This window comes from Beta vulgaris, chromosome 4 (genome assembly GCF_026745355.1).
Source record: "Beta vulgaris subsp. vulgaris cultivar EL10 chromosome 4, EL10.2, whole genome shotgun sequence".
NCBI lineage: Eukaryota > Viridiplantae > Streptophyta > Magnoliopsida > Caryophyllales > Amaranthaceae > Beta > Beta vulgaris.
In genome coordinates, this window is record NC_079205.1 from 18,147,148 (window position 1) to 18,171,008 (window position 23,861).

At 36.0% G+C, this 23,861-nt stretch overlaps 2 protein-coding genes across 2 annotated transcripts in view; both read right to left on the reverse strand.

The window, feature by feature from the left end:
• The window catches only part of LOC104891315 (probable LRR receptor-like serine/threonine-protein kinase At1g53430), a 77,252-nt gene extending 67,224 nt beyond the window's left edge, over positions 1-10,028 (reverse strand). Inside the window, exon 1 of the mRNA XM_057394223.1 lies at positions 9,612-10,028. Coding sequence (XP_057250206.1) covers positions 9,612-9,720 — 109 coding nt within the window. The 5' untranslated portion in view covers positions 9,721-10,028. The remainder of the gene's footprint in view (positions 1-9,611) is intronic.
• LOC104891314 (probable LRR receptor-like serine/threonine-protein kinase At1g53440) lies at positions 799-6,310 on the reverse strand. The gene is given in 16 exon segments (XM_057394225.1): positions 799-1,201; positions 1,516-1,666; positions 2,145-2,378; positions 2,481-2,624; positions 2,626-2,693; positions 2,851-2,963; positions 3,899-4,036; positions 4,139-4,337; positions 4,489-4,847; positions 4,920-4,969; positions 5,074-5,109; positions 5,200-5,259; positions 5,624-5,689; positions 5,830-5,886; positions 6,096-6,164; positions 6,297-6,310. Coding segments are annotated over 14 exon segments (1,857 nt in total). The 5' UTR covers positions 5,832-5,886; positions 6,096-6,164; positions 6,297-6,310; the 3' UTR covers positions 799-964.
• Positions 10,029-23,861: the final 13,833 nt, after the last annotated feature.

Below are 23,861 nucleotides of genomic sequence, written 5' to 3' on the forward strand. Positions count from 1 at the left end.
AATAATCAAAAGTTAAGACCTTTTCTGGAAGCGGTCATAGTTAGGACTGTCCTTGTCAATTTTTCTTAAAAAAGATACTACATAATTTACATGATGAACCACATAAACATGAATAACCAACTAACATTTTTTCTGAGGAATTAAAGAAAATGTATAATGGATGCAAGAGAGATATCAAACGAATTATTAAAAACAAATAGATCTTACGTGGTTCACAACAATACGTTAATGACATCCGCCATCATTCAGAGTAACTCAATGCATCCCAACAGAAACAAAGGCATCAAGATATGAACCAAACAATGGTAAACTTCCTACAAATACACTTCCTTTTCGTTTTTCACTCATGTTATTTACCATTCCGTATTAATACAATACTTCCCCCCCCCCCCCTCAACTTGTTCTACCACCATAACCACCACCTACTCAACCCGTGCCAGCCCAACTCGACCCCCACCTTGCCACCCCAGCCGGCCCCCACCTCTATTTTTCACTGTTAATGGTGGAAACAAAATGAATTTTCGATTACACCATGGTAAAACCAAAATGAAATTTCATTTCCACCATGGTGGAACCGAAACTTTTTCTAAAATGGTGTAAAGAAAATGAAATTTCGATTATACCATGGTGCAATCAAAAATCGATGCGGTTCATGCTGAAAATATATTAAATTCTAATATTTTTGAGAGAATTTTTTTTTTTGAAAAAAATACAAATTTTGTATAAAAATGCGGATGACATTTAGTAAACCCCCCATTTATTTGTCAAAATTTATATCTTATATATACACTTTTAATATAATGTCTAAACAAGAACTTCCATGATAAATTTTTTTCAACAACTTGGATGATTTTTACTTCAATCGTATCTAGCTTCTCGTTTAAAGCTGTGCATGGAAATTAAAGTAGTTTATCAATTCCAATATGATTGGGAATACTGTATCCATTGATATTGCGCTTCGAGCTCAATTACTCTGAATACTATTGCTAGTATCACTATGATTGAGTATCCTTGCTTGAACAGGAAGCTGGCCTTCTATCATACTCACAACTGAAGACATCTTGGGTCTGAGAGTGGGAGATGGATTGGTACACATTAGAGCTATATTCAGCAGCCTTAACGCCTCGTCTTCAGAGTAACTTGAGCCAAGAGTTGGATCCACAAGTTCCAGAAGGTTCCCTTGCTCTAGTAATACATAGGCCTGATAAATCCCCAAGTCAATCAAATTTAGCTCTACAAACATGAGCTGGTGAAATTTCATGCAGGGTTATGAATAATGAAATGTTCGATAAATTTTGTTGCTAGTTTTTGGTTCTCATTTCTATGTTTTGAACAAGAATCTTGATACTTGAAGCGGAAAAAAGTTGGACAATCGAAATGACCCCAAAAGAACCATATTTGACAATCGAATTGGGGCGTTCCCACATTCATATGGATATTTCTATATATGACATAATTGGGAACAATAGGAAGACATAAAATATCATTGGATTATATAAAAAAGCAGTAGATTACCCAGTCAAGAAGAAAAATGAATTCTTCCCTTGGCATATAGCGTGTATTGCTTGTTCCACTCACAATTTCAAGTATGACGACTCCAAAGCTGTAGACATCTGCCTTATCTGTGAGGTAACCCCTCATTGCATATTCTGGAGCCATATATCCACTGAAAAAATTCGAACAGATACATAAGAAAGTTGTGTCATCATCACCCCTTTAAACTTTGAAGCTAAAATATGAGTGCACAAGCAGAGAAATAATTTAGATTCTGGATGAAATGGAAGCATGCCGTTACATTAGAAGCTATATACACAAAGTTCCCCTATTCTTGCTACTTTATATTGAATTATGAAATTGTGCAGAGCTATGAAGAACCTGATACTAAACAAATTTCGATGAACAAATAAGTCAGGGCTGATTTACAGTTGTAGTTCCAGCTCCTGCAAGTTTTCTGTATCGTCTTATTTGTGTCGGTTATATTGTATTTTCTTTCTGATGACACATTATTGTTGTTTTCTATGAGGTGGGGTCCTTGGGAAACCGCTTCACTTACAATCCTCACAGCTAAATCTAGGAAGTTTTTGTTAACATGGCCAATTAATTGGCAACATATGCAGGGAGAAAAAGTAGGGGAATAAACTTACATGGTTCCAGCAACTCTGGTACTTATATGAGTGTTTTCTTCTTCATCAAGCTTTGCAAGACCAAAGTCTGATATTTTAGCGCTCAAGTCCCTATCAAGTAATATATTAGTTGCCTTAATGTCTCTATGGACAATCTTCAGCCTTGACTCCTCGTGAAGATATGCTAATCCCCTAGCAATTCCTGAGCATATGTTTTTTCTTGTTCGCCAGTTCAAGTGTAACTTCTGATCTTCCCTACCTAAATGCATGCATTTGGACAGTTAATTGGGGTCATGAAGGAAAGAGATCAATTTTTTATACAAAGATGCAACTTTCTACGAGGCATTTGACAGTAACTTGCCAAAGAGTGCTCGAGCCAGGCAGTTGTTTTCCATGTATTCATATACAAGTAGTAGCTCTTTTCCTTCAATGCAATAGCCATAAAGCTTTACCAGATTTGGGTGTTGGAGAGCAGAGATCATGCCTATCTCAGTTACAAATTACGGTTCCTTGCTTCGATTTTGAAGACAGCTGCTTGACGGCAATCACCTTGCCGTCAAGTAGTACACCCTAAGGTCAGAGAAAAATTATATGGGCAAGTCAGAATATCAGAGACGTGGCTTATATGACATTACTTCGAATTGAAGATATCTAATCTTGCAGATGTATTGATGAGAGGAGACTGCTGCAATCTCAAATTTTTGTCTAAAGTTAAACTTTAGTTTACCTTGTAAACTGGCCCAAATCCTCCTTCCCCGATTTTATTTCTGTGACTAAAGTCATCTGTAGCAGCTTTAATTTGCCTCAAGGTAAAATAACCTCTATCTAACCTCCGAAGTTCTGTAATATGTAAGTAAATCAAAAAACTTTCATTATTTCAAAATAGAATGTAAATCCATTTTCTGCTGCTGGAAAGCATCTATAACTTACACTTATGCTAATAAATTAAACTGTCTGATCTTGAGAAAACAATAGGTTGAGTCTGGTGTAACTTTTTCTTTTTTCCTCATTTTACTCTTTGGTGAGGATGGGGCTAGGGAGTTCGTAAAGTAGAGAGCTATAAGTATAGGGGAGAGTCCGGTACGAATTGAATGACTATGCTATATATATATTTCATAAACATGATAATAGCACGCAACACAAAACATCATAGAAAAACACAATATGATCTTAGCAGCAACGAAAACCAGATTTTAATATCTCAATTGTACTGAATTGGAGGCAAAAGATGGTTTCTTTTTAACATTGAAGCTCATGGCACAGAGAAAGTTAACATTTTATTCCAAGTAGTTTACATCTTTCATAATATCAAAACAGTCTCTTTGAGTGAACTTACATATACGTAATGCTTCCTAAGTATGGAGTAACGAATGTTGGTAAGAGTTTCCAGATAGTTTCTTGAAAGAAACGTATAAGCCGCTCCTTTTATATTTTTTTGGGTGCAAACCCGGTCCTGCTATATGATTTTAAAGAGAAGCCACCAGAATATAGCTATATCCACTAGTGTATGAAATTCTTATTAACAGAATCCTGAAATCTTATCGTGCACTATATATATAAGTACAATGCTAAAGAATTACATTAAGAAGAATAAAGCGAAAAAGGCCATCTTCATTCATCTAAAAAGAAAATCAAATTAAATCCTAATTTTGTTTGTTGCTTATATAGTTATATGGAAAAGACGAGAAAGCAATGTAAATATGAAATTACTTATATCAGTACATGAAATTACTGGTACTAATCATCAACATGGTCAAAGTTTAACACCAACGTACCATCATATTCATGGTCTTTCCTACCCAAGTAACCTGTCGTCCTCAGAATTAGCAGGAATGATACAAGAATGGCGCATGAAGCAAGCACGATTCCAGTAATGGCTCCACCAGATAATCCTCTGCTAACTTTGAAGTCTGCTAAGGCATAGAGGTAAAGTCATTAAAATATTTTATAAAATTAAAAAATTAAGCATGATAATACAACAAATGGTACTGATTTGTATTAGAGTTTTGACTAACTGGGTGTCACTGTAATCCCAGATATAAGAGGTCCGTATACACTTCTTTTTGGAACAGCTGTTGTTCCTTTTCCAGCCCAGTACAAGTAGATTGCAAGTGTGCTCCCATTAACATAGACATCTTTGAACTCCATGGTGATCTCCTTGCCAGCCCCTCCAGCTTTTTCCGCAATATTGAAATCCTTTAGAACTTCATTCCCCTGCCACACCAAACAAAGAATAACGAAAGCAGAGGAAAAAAAGAATCTATTATTGAAGTCACATCTTCCTCTTACCCCTACATCAGACAATCTAAGTGACATTTGAAAAGAACAGGGTCAGATGAAATTTAGAGCTGCTCTCTTGATTCACCTGAATTGCCACATCAAAGATACGCCTTCCATTGCTACTAAAAGTCTGATCATCGGTGAACATTATTTCAGCAAAATGCAGCTTCACTGTGTAACTGCCTCGTCTCATGCAAAGTCCATAATACCTAAGTGACACAGGTGCCATGCGAGCTGTTTGGAAAATACTGATCACATTAGGATCAGATGTCCTTGTTAAGAAGTTGGCAGTGCTGTTGAACTGAAAAGCTCCTGTACTACTGTAAGCCCACTTTTGTCCAGATGCATAAAAATTTGATGGGCCACTAGAGATGGTATCCTCTTCATATTCATTCCCCTCAAAGCTCGTCTTGCCTCCCCCACAATTGATATATAATGAATGATCTGCAAATACATGTGGGAGATTGAAAAAGGAGGCCATAATTTAGTCAATAAAATAGTACTTATAATTCTTACATTGAGGCTTTGAGGAGCAAGGAAGATCCTTCATCAAGCACCAATTTGTACTGCACAATCAGAATTTACTTCCAATTACACATTATTATGTCACTGTTGATAATTTCCCTCAGCATTGTTAAGCAAAAAAAATTTTGCTGCGAGAAGAACTTACATGCCCTTTGCAGATGAATAACTAGCAACCAGGTTCCTATTGCATTATCAAAGAGAAGGGATCAGCGATGAGACATCGTTTAGCAAAAGCTGAACTAGGACCGGAAAAGGTTTCAGACAATCTTACACATTTGACTGCTGGCAACTAGCTGGGGGTGAGCCAGTGAAATTATTATAAGAGAGGTCGCTGCAGAAGCAAAAACAGTCCATTACAGGGCTTGCTTACTTTTTACTTCCTTCGTTATTATACTTGTTCCACTTCAGCTTTTGTACTATTCACATGCTCCACTTCGAGTCTTTAATCATTTTTTTTTTAATAATAGAAACAAATGTTGCTATGTAAATATTATTGGATTTGCTCAATGTATGTTTCCAAAATATCTGAATTTTTATTAGTCTTACAAATACATGGTTTAATGACATCAATGCCTTAATGGTGAAAGTTGCGTGTTAAGTAACCTGGAAGTCAAAGTAATGAAGGAAGTATGGAGTAATTTCAACTACCAACAAAAAAAATAATCAAAAAACAAGCATGGGGTAAAGTAACATACACACTATACTTGCTGTTCAATAGCCATTGTGGTAGTGTTCCAGAAAGTGAGTTGTTTGTAAGGAACCTATATCAGCAACATGAATAATTACTAGGGTGCCTCATCTATCAATAATGAGTACAAACAAGCATGTGGAGGATAATCAAAGCTTATTTGTCAAGGATACATTACTTTCATGGATACTTCTATGCATGCACTTGACTTACATATATGAAAGATGTAGTTCCGGAACTGGACCACTTAGCTGGTTATAGCTCAGATCTCTGCAAGGGACGCATTTGATAAATTTAAAATTTACACTTCGTTTGGTAGTTCTGAGGCATGAAAGGACCATGCATGCCCCTTCTTAAAGCATATGTGTATGTAAACAACAATAATATCAAAGTCTATCCTAAAGGAATGGGGTTGACTGTATGAACCAAGTATATATCTGGTTATCTAACATTCATAGCTCTTGAACACCACAACTTACAAATGCGTCAAGTTTAAATTCTGGATATGATCAGGGATGTGACCAGTAATCAAGCAGTTCCTAAGTACTCTGAAGATTACAAAAAATAGCATAATGTTAGTACAAAACCAATAAACTAGTCCCTCAATCTACATCCAATAGTATATGCTGGCCAATAATACAGATGATAACTCACAGAGTCCCTAATTTTGTCAAGTTTACCAGGTTTGGGAAAGGTGTACGTGCTGTATTGAGATCTGAAATTCTCCTGGAAATCAAAGTAAATTTCATTATTTTACCTTCCTGATACCTCCGTCTCATATGGAGCAGAAACCAGGAGATGAAAAGGAACTATTAGAAAAAGTAATCTTGTAGATGTGTGCTTACAGAGTACGCAAATTCGTCAAAAGAGATATGGTAGATGCCTAGATGGAATAGGTCCCTCCATAGACGTGCCTTGAATATCCCTGTAAGACAAAACAAAGTTACCGTGTATAAAAAGAAGGTTACAAATAAAAGATGAATAGATATCTGGTAAATGGTTTCCTGAAGAACTAATGTACTCACAGTTTGACCAGGCTGGTTATATTCCCAATAAAATCAGGTATCTTTCCGGATATCATGTTTCCATTGAGCCTTCTGGAAGTGGTACACAATTCTTAGCTAGCAAAAGTGGAGTCTGGTCAAACACTAGAATAAACAAGGGTGACTTACAGTTCAGTGATGTTCTTTAGATTGACAAACGTTTCAGGTATTGTTCCGTTAAAGAAGTTTGAAGCAAGTACTCTACAAGAATAAGAAAGTATTGCTAATGAACAATATGTATATGGAGTAAAAAGAATGCCAGTTTAAAGCTTTAACTCAAAAGACACAAAAATATAGGTCATATACAAGGAGTAGGCGAGTAGCTGCATAATCTTATCATGAAACTTAGCAGGAATTTATCCTATATAAACATGGTCACGTACTACACGTTGGATTTTCATGTGAAGAGTTGATCTGAAACCATTTATACAAATTAAGATCCAGCAGTTGGAATATTGCGGCTTATAGAGTTTACTGATGAATGGACTCACAAGGTTCGCAAGTTTCTCAGATTCCCAAGGCTTTTGGGCAAAGGTCCTCCAAGTTGGTTATCTTCCAAGCTCCTGGAGAGACCACATTAGTAATATAAAGAGGTTATAATTAGAGAAATTAAGTTGGACATAACAGGCAGTAATGCTTACAACGTTTGAAGGGTGGCAATCTGTCCAATTTCTTCTGGAATTTGACCAGTGATCCGGGTTTCTGAAACTGCCCTGCAAAGCAAACATACTCAGATATAAAAAACCTCTTTTTTTAAAAAAAAACTTTCATTCAAGAATGTTACACATACTTACAAAGTCACAAGCCGAATCTTTGATAGACTTTTTGGGATTGTTCCATTAATATAGTTTCTTGTGAGATCACTGCATCAACATCTTTACCACTTAGTAGGCTGCACTCTGCATTAACCTAAACAGTTAGCTCGTTACTTTCAACATGCTGTGACTTACATTTCTTGCAGGTGAACCAGGTTTCCAAATTCTTCAGGTATATAGCCAGTAAGATTGAGACCCTTCAATTGACTGTAACCCCGAAAAAGAAGTTCCAGTGAAGGTAAATGAATCAATAAGCCAAAGAGAGCTTATAAGAAACCAAGTATGTTTAATCAGTCATCTCAGACAGAATCCTACTAAGAATATTCAGATAAAATTAGAACTTAAACATAGCATTTAGGACACGGTATATAACAAGTATCTGAAGTCAGTAGATATGAAAATGTTGGTAATGCAGGGAAAAGAACCTACATAATTGTGACATGGCAAACAGTGCTGTTATTATAGGAACAATCACAGGTGACGCTGCTAACTTTCTTGCTACCGAAGGTTTTATTGAAGCTCTGACCTCCATCACTACACGATGTTTGGCTGATATTCCAGTGTGGATTCTTCAATTTTTGAGAGATTATTTGAAGAGTTTTTACTGCCAGGACACAAGTAATACTATCAACAACCAAGCAATATCAAACCAATACTACCAGCTACATATAGGTCTTAGGTGTGTAAAAAAGAGCAGGCGATCATCTCAATAGAGTTAGTCATTATATTGGCGTATAAATGACTCATGTTCCAACTTGATCCGATCTCAATCATGAAATTATGGACAAATAATTTGGATTTTCAATTTTCAGTCCCTAATCTATGAAGTGTCATCAACCTCATATGTAGCCACGCTTACAAATTCGTGATGGCACATGATAATTTTGACATAACACTAGTGTTATGCTGTTTAACTAAAGCTATATATGCGATTATACCTCAGATACATATGAGTAAAGCTGAATGGCTAACATATTTACCAGGTAACAACTCAATAAAATAATTAAAATGTAACTATACTCTCCCCTGGCAACTCTCAGTTAGATCTTAGATTACTTATTTCAATGCATTTCCGCCCATTTGCGCTTTATTACTTGACCCTCGTTTTAATATAGAAAAGCTTCATATATTATATGTGCTACATTGAGAAATATAAGTTGGCTCAATGGTGCATTGATGATCTATTGCCGAGCTCCAACACAAGAGGAACAAATTTGTTCCAAGCAAATAAAGAACAATCCGCATTCATTTTTTTTACAAAATTTGTCATTTTACTTTTACATACAACATTACTACTTTCTTATACGAAATTTGTTGTTTATCGTACAACATTACCAATACATCAAATAATATTACGTTTCTATAAACAAAATTTACTTCATTTATTTACAAAGATGACATGATTAGAACATCAGTCTTCTATTCCAACCAAATTGGGATTAGAAATTTCGCTGCATTACAGACTTACAGTAACGTGATAAATCCAGTTTTTGGTAAAATTAAATTTTGGCGGTAAAAGAATTGTTTCGGAAAAGCTAACAAAATTAAATTGAAGTTGAACATTTCGGTGACTACTTTAATCTATCTAGTGACTAAACCTACTTTTATATTAAAACTAGTATTTGTGCCGATGGTTGCCCCGGGTTGGTATCTTTTTTGAACTTGATATGCATTTTTTTTACATTCCCATTACAATATATTAAGGAAAACTCTACATTTAAAAGTACAAATATAATAACCTAGACACTTAAAGCATGATTAAAAGTTGGTTGAGATGGTAATCATGTCGTATAATAGCAAGAGGTCACTGCTAATTTTGCTTTTGTTAATTGACATGACTTATATATCCATTGGACAGTAACAGAGGTGTTATGTGGCGTGTATACATTATCAAGCACGCCTTTTAATATATTTGTATAGATTAGATCGTTTTTTTTAATAATTTTTGGTGATTGTTTGTTGTTTTCTGATCCAACGTCTAATCAGACAGCACACTAACAGTTCTGAAAGCCTTTTACGACTAACCTTTAATCACTAACATGATAGGCTAGTAAATTAAAGCTGATAACTAGGAGCAACAGTATAAAAGAAGTGAAATATGAATTTTTGTTGGAGCTAGCAAGCTCAACATACATACCTTCATGTTGAGGAATCAGTTTAGCAATAGACCCAAATTCTATGAAGCTACTGCTAAGAAAGAGTGCAAGGAGTAAGAAAGACAGATAGTTGATGAGACAAGTCGCCATTAAAAGCTCTCAACTTTGCTTCCTTAAGTTAGTTGCTCTTCAACCCATAAAAAAAAAAATCCTGTGGAGAGAAAAGAGATAATTCAAGTCACAATTAATGCAACGGGTCCGTTGCCAAAAAAAATTCAATGTAACGGGTGAGAGGAGGGACACAATGAGAGAAATGTAGTGAAAAGAGGGAAATTAGTTTAGCAAAGGAAAATCCAATTTGGCTGTCAAGTTAAGTAGTCAAAAGATTGGGTGTTAGTTCCCCCAATTCGCCATTTATTCCCAGATCCTATGCTAAGCCCATGTCGTTATGGATGTTTCCTCTGTGATCTCTCGCACAAGACCACTTACTCAAAGGCCCAACAAACCCCAAACCTCCCCCCAACAATATTGAAATTTTATTTGCTTCCACTAATATTTGAACTTTAATCTCCCATGTGGGAGATAGAAAGTCATATCATTGAACCCAAGAGTCTTTGGTAAAAAAATGAAAAAAAAGAGCATATATACATCCCTTGATCTTACTATATATCACCCTAAATACGTATTTTGATCTTAGGAACTAGGCAACCTCAATCGCATAAGAATTCGCCTCGCAAGTCCAAGGCGAGGCGACCTACGATGGGCGCAAGCAGGCGTGCGCCTCGGGTTGCTTTTTGGGAGGCGCTAGGCGGCTGCCTTGGTCGCTTTCTGGTTAGATGCGTGAGAAGGGAAGAAGATCGATCTAAAAACCTTTCAAAAAGAGAAATTTCTTAAAATTAAAACTTACTGAAGATTTAAAACTGAAATTCGAACAAAAGCCCTTAATCAATTGCATGAAATTGCTTCAATTTCATCCTCAAATCAAATCCCTAATCTGGAAAAAAAAAACCCTAATTTTCGAATCTAGCACACCAATTGTGGTAGAGATTGCCAGTGAGCAGTGTCCGATGGTCTTCGCCGGTTATGCATATCTCTGGTAAGTTTCTCATATAAGCTGTAACTTTTTCTTTCTTTCCTTTATTTGTTTTTGTTTAATTTATTCTAAAACCCTATGCTTTTTGCTTTATTGTTAGTGACTTATGAGATGTAGTCACATGTCTCTTGAAAAAAAGAGGTTGTAGTAACGTGCTCTTTTTAGTTGATTGATTTTACTGCCCTCTATTTTAGCTTATACATAGGTGTTAAAAAAGATTGTTATAAATATTTTTATTATATTTGTACATCCTTGCATGCTTTTTTTAATTACTTTAGTTCCGTTCTATTCAACTTATGTAACACCCCGATAATTTTCTCTTTCTAGAAAATACTTTTATAATAAACCTTAGAGAATTATCCAGGCGTTATCGCCCGTGTAATAACGTATCAGCTTACTCAGAATTTTGCAGCGGAAAACAATTTACTAAAAACCAACTTTATTAAAACTTATTAAGTAAATGACAGATGTCTGAAACTACAACACACCAACTTAAATAAACCTCAAACTGAAATAAAGATGTTCCTATGAAAACAACTTAAACCACGCTAGTAATATAATTAGTCTCTCCATTCCAGGTTCCCAATAAGATGCATCTGCAAACCTGTAATGTCAATGCAATACTGACTCTGCTCACCAGAGAGATCATCACAGGATCAATAGGCAAAGCCATGATCACACACACAAACAAGCACGTAATCAACAAAGCTGAGTACTACATATCAGACATAAATAATCCTAAACATGATACTACAAAAATAACGTGCAGGAATAAATAATAACATAAGTATATAATACTCTGCAGGCAACTTTTACTGAACTAAACGTGAACTAACTTTTTATCACTTAAATGGAATAGTTATTGGGACGAGTTGTCTTGCCTACTAATGTGAAATGCGGGAGCGACTCTGCATTTCAGAGTGACCTGCGATATCGAGGGACCTTTGAAATAAAGAGGGATGGTGATCAATCCATTCCTAGAAAAGCTATGGCACGCTCACCATAACCCCAACCCTTATGTCCAACTCTAGACGTGCACCAGTCTAAAGTCTATAACTTATTCTCGTTGCACTTTACATTAATTACATTTTATTACTTGTGTTGACACAACTAAGCAAATAACACATAATTAATAATCACACCATCATAACAGAATTCCATTTTATCTTTGGATTAACAAGTGATCACAACTTATCAACCAAGACTCCTTTACTTCCTCTTTAACCTTTTCCAACTTACTTGTTGAACCTAGCCAACAATAAACTTTACCTTTATATAGGTATACCTTGTAACTTACCAAATAAGGTCCACGGTCCTTATAAGATAGTAAATGATACTCAAAGAATACATGTAATACATGATTCACCTTAACTTATATTAATTCACTCACGAATTAATAAATAAACTACTCAACATGCTTGCATCAATCATTCCATACAAACATTTATAATCTGATAACATAATCACTTCCAAATCACATGCTGCACATAGGTACATAACATGTAAAATAAATTCCAACATCCACATATATGAACAAACATGTTCCTATACATGATACTAATAGTGAAATACTCTTAGAGCATGCTTCTAAATCATATAGCACGTAGACAATGTACGTACCTTGTATATACTAAGCGGTAGGCCCACTTTTAACTCGTTAAAAGTCTCCTACAACGAAATCTTCGCCTAGAAAATAAAGTAATGAAAATTAATAATTTGAACTAAAAATTCCAGCAACTTTAAAACGATCAAAACCCCCTTAAAACGTGTTTTAAAATCGTTTTTACATACCAAACTTACGTTATTTTTAATCCCTAGTATAGTACAACTATTCTAGTGATTAAAAATCCTTTAAAACTCTCTAAATACTTCTTTTCTGAAATTACAGCACTTATAATATTTAATAAATCTTCTGAAAATATACTCAACACATTTAAAACTACGTACTAAGTAAATCTCATGATTTATACTTTATATATATAGTTTCTAGCAATTAAAAACCTAAAAACTATAAATTTCATGATTAAAACTAAAATAAACTTAACATAATAAATCTGAAATTTATTATAATAATAATCATGATATTCGAAACTTATGTACATAAATAAAACAGTATTTCAATTCACAAACATGATAAATAACAATATAATAACATAAAAACTAGTATTTTAATGGAATCTTAGAGAGGAAGAAAGAAAACAACTGACAATAATCGAAGGAAAGTGGCGCCGGCAGCAGCAGCACACGGCAGCACGCAGCAATAACAACTTTCGGATTTTTGAGCAAGGTTTGTGACGTTTCTTGTTGAACTCCTTAATGTCCTTTGGAACTCCATGCAATCTCACTACATGCTTGATATAGGTCTTAGCGAGTTGCTTCTTTTTCCATGTCTCCTTAATAGGTATGAACACGACACACTTGGTCAGTCTATCCACAATAACCCAAATGGTATCATTTCCACTTCTCGTCTTAGGTAAGGCAGTCACAAAGTCCATCCCACTTCCATCCAGGGACCTCTAACGATTGGACCTTTCCCATAGGTCTCTTATGGTCTATTTTCACCTTCTGACAAGTTAGGCACTTAGACACATATTCAGCTACCTCTCTCTTCATGTTTGGCCACCAATAGATACCCTTAAGGTCTTTATACAACTTGTCACCCCAGGGTGCACAGAATATGGAGTATTATGCCCCTCATCCATAAGACGTCTCTTAAGGTCATTGCACTTCTGTGGTACACACCACCTCCCTTTAAACCTTAGACTCCCATCATCATGGATTTTAAAGTCAACTTCCTTTCCTTGCTTCATTTTCTCCTTTATCTTGTCTAGGTGCTCATCCCCAACTTGACCCTCAATAATCTCGTCGAAAACGACACTCCCAAAGAAAGAGTTACTAAGTCTAGCCTCACTTTCCCCAGGATTTAAAATTTCTAGGCTCAACCTTTGCTATCTCGACAAAACTCCTCAGGGACTATCAAAGTATCTCAAAGCTATGACTCGATTTCCTACTCAAGCGTCACAACCACATTTGTTTCCCCTCATGATACTGGATGTCTAGATCATAATCCTTAATCAACTCACCATCTTCTCTGCCTCATATTCAAGTCTTTTTGGGTGAAAATGTACTTCAAACTCTTATGGTTGTAAATTCTTGCAAGTTGCTCCATAAAGATAATGTCTCCAAATTTTCAATGCAAACACAATGGCAGCTAACTCTAAATCATGGGTAGGCTAATTAGCCTCATAAGGTTTCAATTGACGCGACGCATAAGCTATTACCTTACCATTCTGTTGTAACACACAACCAGACCATTTTTCGAAGCATCACTATAGACCTCAAACCCTCATTCCATCAGGTAGGTTAAACAGGTGCAGGTTAAACGATCCTTCAAGATTGAAAAGCTTCCTCACACTTCTCATTCCACTCAAACTTGACTCCTTTTCATCAAATTAGTCATAGGTTTGCTATCTTCGAGAAATCTCTCACAAATCTCCTATAATAGCCAGCTAACCCAAGAAACTCCTAATGTCTGACACACTCTTTGGAGTTGGCCACTCACTCACAGCTTGAATCTTAGCAGGATCTACTGAGACTCCTTCCTTAGACACAAAATGACCCAAAAATGCTACTTTCTCCAAACGAAACTCACACTTAGAGAACTTGGCATATAGTTGGTTCTTCCTCAAAGTCTCCAAAATAATCCTCAAATGTTCATCATGCTCGGTTTCATTCCTCGAATATATCAAAATGTCATCAATGAAAACCACTACGAACTTATCCAAAAACTCATGAAAGATCTATTCATCAAGTCCATAAATATAGCAGGAGCACTGGTTAACCCAAATGGCATTACAATGAACTCGTAGTGACCATAACGCGTTATAAAGGCAGTCTTAGGTACATCCTTATCAGCTACCCTCAATTGATGATACCTGAACGTAAGTCAATCTTCGAGAACACACTCGCTCCATTCAGTTGATCGAATAGTCATCTATTCTAGGCAAAGGGTACTTGTTCTTAATGGTAACATTGTTCAACTCCCTATAGTCGATACATAACCTCATACTCCCATCCTTTTTCTTTACGAACAAAACAGGACTCCCCAAGGCTGCACTAGGTCTGATATAACCCTTATCCAAAATTCTTGCAATTGCGTCTTAACTCACTCATCTCAGGAGGTGCCATTCTATAAGGTGCCTTAGATATAGGTGCAGTTCCAGGAACTAAGTCTATGGTAAACTCAACAGCTTTGCAGGGGCATACCTGAAATTTCACTCGGAAATATCCATAAACTCTTCACTATTGGAACATCCTCAAGTTTAACTCAGCTTCCTTACTCACATCTGCACGCTACAGAAAATAGCTCACACCCCTTTCTCATCAACTTCTGCACTTGCATAGCAGAGATCACTCCAAATTCTTGGTTTCCCAAATCGTCTATATGAGGTCAATTTTCCCGAAGGGTTTCTCAACACTACTTTTGAACTTCACAATCGATTTGCCTTGTAATGACTCAACCAGTTCATCCCAAGAATCACATCTAGTCTCCAAGTTAAACTCAATTAAGTCGGATGAAAAAACGCTCCCCCCTATCTTCAAAGGCAGGTTTTTGAATAACTTAGTACACTTTATGACTTCCCCAGTAGGAATACTAATAGACAAGTCAATTGATTTGAATTCCACTAACCCCAGACTCTTTAGACGAAGAGATATAAAAGAATAAGTCGCCCCCGAATCAAAAAGCGTTTTAACGAAAACTGAATTAATAGAGAAATTACTAGTGACCACATCAGCGGACCTCTCAGCTTCGCTACGACTCATCACGAACATTTTTCCTGTAGGCTTATTCTGGGTAGGATTCTCATTTGCAGGCTTACTATAGTTTCCTTGGTTATTCTGACCTCCAGGCTTAGGACCCTGGTTCCCCGACTGATTGGACCCTGATCTAGCCTGATTATCATTCCCTTGAGTCTTCAGATCTTTCCCGTGCTTGGAGAAGCACTCATACTCCCTATGATCCTTCTTCTGGCAATAGTTACAGGTCACTAAATCTCCCTTGCAGTCTCTCCCAGGATGGTTTTTGTCACACCTCTTGCAATGGTAAACCCTATCAGGTTTACCCTGACTACGGTTATCCTGGTTGTTTCTCCCTTGGAAATTCGCATTACCATTTTGGTTTTTCTTGAAACTCCCTTGGTTACCTCCAGCATTAACATCTTTCCTCTTCTCACCAACTATCCCATTCTTCTTATCTCTCCTTGATTGCAACCCATAGATATGTGAAGCTCTCCCATACACCACATCTAAAGATGTAAAGGTCTCACCTCCTAATCCCAATTGAATTTCATCAGTCAACCCTTGTTCGAACCTCTGAGCCTTAAGATCCTCAGTAGCTACAACCTCAGGTGCAAACCTAGACAGGGCTATGAATTTGTTATAGTACTCAGAAATGGTCATACTACCCATCCTAAGGTTGATAAACTCTTGAGCTTTTTGTTTTCTCATGAAAGCAAGAATAAAACTTTCCCCTCAAAACAACCACAAAGGTTTCCCAATTGAATCCCTCAGCAGCACTCAATCTAGCACCGTTTTCTCGCCACCAAAGGTCAGCATCATCCTTTAGATATAATACAGCCTGTCCTACTCTCATATTAGCAGGGCAGTTCACTACCTCAAATAGCTTTTCAAATTCCCTAATCCAATTCTCTAGGAAGGTAGGGTCTGCTTGTCCCTTAAAGTAAGGTGGTTTCACTTTGGCCAGTCTTTCGAACATCTCTCCAACAGTCTCAGGACGTTCGACCTTGTCCTGATTCAGTTTCTCCGCCAAGAGGTGAATAGCATCAGCTAGCTCAGTATTGTTAGCCATTCTCACCATAACCCCAACCCTTATGTCCAACTCTAGACGTGCACTAGTCTAAAGTCTATAACTTATTCTCGTTGCACTTTACATTAATTACATTTTATTACTTGTGTTGACAAAACCAAGCAAATAACACATAATTAATAATCACACCATCATAACATAATTCCTTTTTATCTTTGGATTAACAAATGATCACAACTTATCAACCAAGACTCCTTTACTTCCTCTTTAACCTTTTCCAACTTACTTGTTGAACCTAGCCAACAATAAACTTTACCTTTATATAGGTATACCTTGTAACTTACCAAATAAGGTCCACGGTCCTTCTAAGATAGTAAATGATACTCAAAGAATACATGTAATACATGATTCACCTTAACTTATATTAATTAACTCACGAATTAATAAATAAACTACTGAACATGCTTGCATCAATCATTCCATACAAACATTTATAATCTGATAACATAATCACTTCCAAATCACATGCTGCACATAGGTACATAACATGTAAAATAAATTCCAACATCCACATATATGAACAAACATGTTCCTATACATGATACTAATATTGAAATACTCTTAGAGCATGCTTCTAAATCATATAGCACGTAGACAATGTACGTACCTTGTATATACTAAGCGGTAGGCCCACTTTTAACTCGTTAAAAGTCTCCTACAACGAAATCTTCGCCTAGAAAATAAAGTAATGAAAATTAATAATTTGAACTAAAAATTCCAGCAACTTTAAAACGATCAAAACCCCCTTAAAACGTGTTTTAAAGTCGTTTTTACGTACCAAACTTACGTTATTTTTAATCCCTAGTATCGTACAACTATTCTAGTGATTAAAAATCCTTTGAAACTCTCTAAATACTTCTTTTCTGAAATTACAACACTTATAATATTTAATAAATCTTCTGAAAATATACTCAACACATTTAAAACTACGTACTAAGTAAATCTCATGATTTATACTTCGGTTTTTTCACTAGGTACCCCTGTGGTTTTTCAAAATTCATGGGGTACCCCTGGTTTTAAAAAAATGCACCAGGTACCCTTATTATTCAAGTTAAATGCACCAAATACCCTTAATGACTAACGGAAACTGTTAGTCATTAGGGTTAATTAACTCTCTAACCCTAATTAAATCCTAATTAACTAGACCCTAACCTCTAACCTTACCCTAACCCTAACCCAATGACTTGAAACCACAACCACCACCCAACCACCACCACCCCCCTCCCCCTCCCTCCCTCCCTCACTCCCTGCAGCAGTGCTCATCCCCCCTAGATTTCCCCAACCCACCGCCACCCCCACCCCCACCCCCGGTAGCTTCCCCCTCCCCTAGCAGCAACACCACCACCTCCCTTGCACTGTAAAAACCACCAGACCCTGCACCCTCTAAAACAAATTTCAAAAACAGATTTCGAAAACATTTTCGAAAATAAATTTTGAAAACATTTTCGAAATCAAAAACCATTTTCGAAATTATTTTAGAAAACCATCTTCGAAATTATTTTCGAAAACCATTTGATTTTCGAAAACCTTTTGCGAAAACGATTTTCGAAATCATTTTCGAAAACCAATTCTGAAATCATTTTCGAAAACAAATCTTGAAAACATTTTCGAAACCATTTTCGAAATCAGTTTTTGAAATAAAAAAAAATCAATGAAGAAGAAGGAGAGAGAAAAAGAAATGAAGAAGGAGGAGAGAGAAAAAGAAATGAAGAAGGAGGAATTTCGACGGGGGTAGGGGTGGGTGGGGGGAGGGGGAATTCGACGGGGTGGTGGGGGAGGGGTGGGGGGCTGCGTGGGTGGGGGAGGGGTGGGGGCTGCGTGGGTGGGTAGTGGTAGGGGGCTGGGTGGGGGGCTGCGTGGGTGGGGGCTGTGTGGGTGAGGGAGGGGTGGGGGAGGGTTGTGTTAAGATTAGAGCTTAATGTTAGGGTTAGAGAGTTAATTAACCCTAATGACTAACGGAAACTTAACACCGTTAGTCATTAAGGGCATTTCGTGCATTTAACTTAAATAATAAGGGTACCTGGTGCAATTTTTTAAAACTAGGGGTACCCCATGAATTTTGGAAAACCACAGGGGTACCTGGTGAAAAAGCCCTTTATACTTTGTATATATAGTTTCTAGCAATTAAAAACCCTAAAAACTATAAATTTCATGATTAAAACTAAAATAAACTTAACATAATAAATCTGAAATTTATTATAATAATAATTATGATATCGAAACTTATCTACATAAATAAAACAGTATTTTAATTCACAAACATGATAAATAACAATATAATAACTTAAAACCTAGTATTTTAATGGAATCTTAGAGAGGAAGAAAGAAAACAACCGACAATAATCGAAGGAAAGTGGCGCCGGCAGCACGCAGCAACAACAACTTTCGGATTTTTGAGCAAGGTTTGTGACGTTCTTGTTGAACAAGAAACGTTACTTGAAGAAGAAGAAACGAACTTTGAGGGAGAAAGATGAAGAACGACGCACGAACAAAGAGGAGAGAGAAAAGTCGAAGGAAGGGAGGAGAAAAGTGACGTGATTTTGGAGAAAATAAGTGTGTAGGGTGAAATAATTGGGTTTTTAGGATATTTATATAAAGGCTTTTACTTGTGGGCTTAGGAAAAGAGATTTTAATTAATGAAACTTGATGACTAATAAGATGGGCTATTTAAGACTTTAGTCATCAAATGACTTTCCCTTTTTATCACTTTTGGGCTTTCGATTCCATTAAACTTCCTTTTCAATATACTTTTAATATTTAAAACTTTTATTAAATCGTGCTTAATTAAAATATTTCTAGTTTTATTAAGCTATGAAAAATAATTTCATTTGACTTTTAAAATAGTCAACCCTTTTTTAAAAGTCAAAACATTTTCCAAACTCATTTGGATTTAAATATAACTACATAAATACTTAAATATATTTATAAAAATTCTTTAAAATTGTGGGGGATTACAACTTATTTTTGCTGCAAATAACTTTTAATAAGTTGAACAAAACCAAATCTTTATTGAAAAAAACTCTCAACGTAAACTATAGCGAGCTGTCGCTACATGTATTGCGTGCATGTAAAACTAATTACTCGACATTACAAAATATTACAATGAAAAAATTGTTGTTGCACGCATCGCATGCTTATAGAAAGCTAGTAGTAATACAATGAAGGAAAATTGACTACTACTAACATGTAATATATTAGGAAATTAATAATTAAATATAATATATAAAATATGTGAAGTAAAATATTAGGAAATTATGGAATAACTCTAGCTAGGCATCATTATAATAAGCAGAAGAAGATTCCTTCCTTTTTTTTTTAATAAGGCTTCACCATTGGAAATGGGAAGATCTAGGATAGGTGGCCAACCTCCTAGAGAAAGCGATGTGCATAGACCAGGTGAGTAAGGATGCAGCTCCGTGGACCGCTCGTTCAATTGGTGCTCTGACAGGGTCAATTGGATATGATTCAAATGCTTCCGCCTTAAATTATGGAATAACTCTAGGAAGGCATTATTATAATAAGCAGTTTTGAAGATTCCTTCCTTGTTTTTAATAAGGCTTCACTAATTATTTCAAAAAAAAATCAATGTAAGAATTAATTTTTTTAAATGTTTTTTGATAAACAATTACTTCACATATGTTATATATTATATTATAAATATTATAAACGATTACAAAACATAAATCACACTAAGATTTTAGAAGAAACATCCTAAAATCTTAGATTTTTATAACAAAACTTTTGTCGGCAATTGTTGCTTAGGAGGAACATATAAATGTATATACCAAGAAAAAAGTTCAGTATTTTATTAGACGACATAAGTTTCTTACTTACAACATGTGTCTTTTGTTATATAACACTAATATCTTTAAAAATATATTGGTTTTCATATATAATATATCTCATACAACATTACTAACTCTTAAAATCAACATTAAATTTTTTATTGTCGGAGTGAGGTAAAAATGGGATAAATAAAAAAAGATAAAGAATATAGTTATTATATGTATAACACGTGATAATCATTGTCGAAGTTAAAATCTAGCTCCCCAAAAAGCAATAAAGCATTAGCAATTCAAAAATATGAAGTTCATATAACGTTCTTTTATATACTTCCTCCGTTTTTTATTAGATGTTAAACTTTCCTAAAACAACATGTTACAAATTAGATGTTACACTTTTTTTTCCTATTTTAGTAAGTTTTGCCTAGTGAAATGTCCAACTTACCCTTACTAACTACAATTTACAAAATTAAAACCCACTTAATCTACCCTATTAAAACATAAACTAATCTAATCAAATTTTAACAATTCCCACCAAAATATAAATCCCAACTACCTTTGCATCTTCCCCATCAATATTTATTACACCCAACCCCCCAACTTCATTACTTTGATTCATTCCCCCCATTAATGTTCTTCCCCAATTCCCATAACCCTAATTCTACGAACTTCAACCCCCTATCAAAGCTTCATCTTCTTTCCCCCTACCTTCATTATTTTCCCTCTTCTGATCTATTGTTTCTCTCTCCTGAACTCGAATTTCTCTCTCCTAATTTCCTCACTTTCTCCTCAAATCCCCTCTTAAACTTTCGAATTCTTCGTTCATCTCTTGAAATCCTCACTCTCAGCCTTCTAATTCATCTTCAACTTCTCAAGAACCCTAGATCTTCTTTCGTTAATTCAGCAAAAAACCCAAAAAAAATCGCTAAAGATGTATGTTCCTAATCTTCAACCCTTGTTGATGCATTATTCTAAACTAATGACGCCGATGAATTTGATAGCATCCACGAGTTGATGCATGCATTTGAGTCCCAATCTCCTTGGCCAAGAAGGCTTTTTGACAGTGGAGACGCAATGAATTTGCTTCGCCCTTATGCCTTGAAGGCTTTGGGTGTGGTGGTTGAGGAATTTTACCTGGTAACTGGGTTACCTAGGGAATTATGTCCCTCTTCTTCGAACCCTCAACTTATGAATCCTCGAAATGAATAGATCCTGGACCACAGACCAATTTCACAAAGGTTGAGGCCTAGATCCAAGGTTGAGGAAGGTGGGGAGAAGGGTGACGGAAAGAAAGGTAAGGTTATTTTGCGGTCTACACATGAGATTATAGGCGCACTTAGGGCTCTTGATTTTTATTGTATTTCCAAGAAAGGTAAGGTTCAAGAGGTGAAGGGGAAGGAGAAGGAAGTTACTGGGTCTAAGAGGAAGTTCAAGTTGGGTGAGGCTGAGGTCCCTGGGAAGGGGGAATGTGACTGTTTGGGTTGTAATGTTACGACCTTCAACGTCTATGACGATGAGGGCACAACGTATGCAATGTACGTGGAGACTAATGGGGGTTTCAAGGTGTTTGATGTGGTTGAAGACCTTTTAGGGTCTTCGGAGGTTGATGAGGATGAGATGGAAATACCTCTGAGCCCCTATACAAGCTCAGAACTGGATCATGATTCCCATTGATTCCTTATCAGGCGTAAAGCTAATGACTTAAGTCCATGAGGTTCTATCATCCTAACTCCATTTAATTGCATTTTTTTATGTGCATGTTTACTGAGTAACTTGAGTCCTCTTCATTATTTTGTTGGTGTTAGTTGGATAAAAATGTTGCCTGCCTAATATTGTTGTATTGCGTATTATGTTTGGTTGGTTATTGGAAATATGTTGGACATTGCTTTATTTTGCCTACTGTTTTGGGTTGCCTATTGAATTTGTTGGATATATTTGTTGGTTGCCTATATCACTTATATTGCCTATTATGTTTGGTTGCCTATTAGTGTTGGTTGGCTGCCTAATATTGTTATGTTGCCTATTATGTTTGGTTGGTTATTGGAAATTTGTTGGATATTGCTTTATGTTGCCTATGGTTTTGGGTTGCCTATTGAGTTGGTTGGATATATTTGTTGTCTGCCTATATCACTTATGTTGCCTATTATGTTTGGTTTCCTATTGGTGTTGGTTGGCTGCCTTATATTGTTATATTGCCTATTATGTTTGGTTGGTTATTGGATATTTTGTTGGATGTTGCTTTATGTTGCCTACTGTTTTGGGTTGCCTATTGAGTTGGTTGGATATATTTTTGTTGGCTGCCTATATCACTTATGTTGCCTATTATGTTTGGTTGCCTATTGGTGTTGGTTACCTGCCTAATATCGTTATGTTGCCTATTATTTTTGGTTGGTTATTGGAATTTTGTTGGATATTATTTTCTGTTGCCTACCGTTTTGGGTTGCCTATTGTGTATGGATTTGGATTGGATGTTGTTTAAAAGGGATGGACCTGGATTGGATGTTGGAATTGGGTATGAGGTTGGATTTGATTGGATGTTGTTTAAAAGGGATGGACCTGGATTGGATGTTGGAATTGGGTATGAGGTTGGATTTGGATTGGAGGTTGGAGGGTGGATAAATGGCTAATGATGTAAGTACTCATGCCTGGTTTACTAAGTTATGTCAGTCCCCCAATGCTAAGTCAATTGAGTCCCTGTTGCTAGTAACTTGAGTCCCTTTTTTTAAAAAAAAACTTATAATCCAGATGATGAAGGGATCCACTCTTTGGGCTTGAGGAGCATTATATGATTTACTCCTTATTGGTGTTAAACCAATAAGTTGAGGATTGAAATCATCCGTTGCTTCCTCAATGAGCCATGCAATTATCCCTTATAATTTTAATAAAACACACAACTCACTTTAAACTTGTTGACATGCAGAAATCAAACATAACCATAAATGCTTTACTTCAATAATTGTTGCATCACTGCTTGTACAAACCAGTCCTGCAATATGTAGATAACACTTCAATAAATAACACTTCAATAAATACCACTAGTAGAATAATTGCTTATTGCTGCGGTTTTACCCATACGCAGCAATATATCACATAAGAAGAAAAGGGAAATATAAAATAACCATATTGTTGCGATTTCGAACGAAAACAGTAGCTATATGGTTTCAAGAGAAATTTTTGGAAATTTTTTTACTATTTGACCAAATATATTGCTGTGGTTTCTAGCAAGAACCGCAATAATATAATAAACTAATATTAAAAAATATTATTTGAACCTATTGTTGCGGTTCCTAGAAGAAACCGCAGCCATAGGGGTATTAGGCTTTTTTAATGTCTATTAGAAATAGGATTTTTTTTATATATTAAGCATTTGAGCGTCGTTTCCTCATATTTCTCTCTCACTCATTCAGTCTCCTCCCTCATTCTCACTCCCTCGTTCTTCAATCGTTCTTCATCGTTCTCGATGAAGTCTTCTCTCCTCCTCGAGAGATCACGCACATCACCAAACGAAGTCTTCCCTCCTCATGGAGAT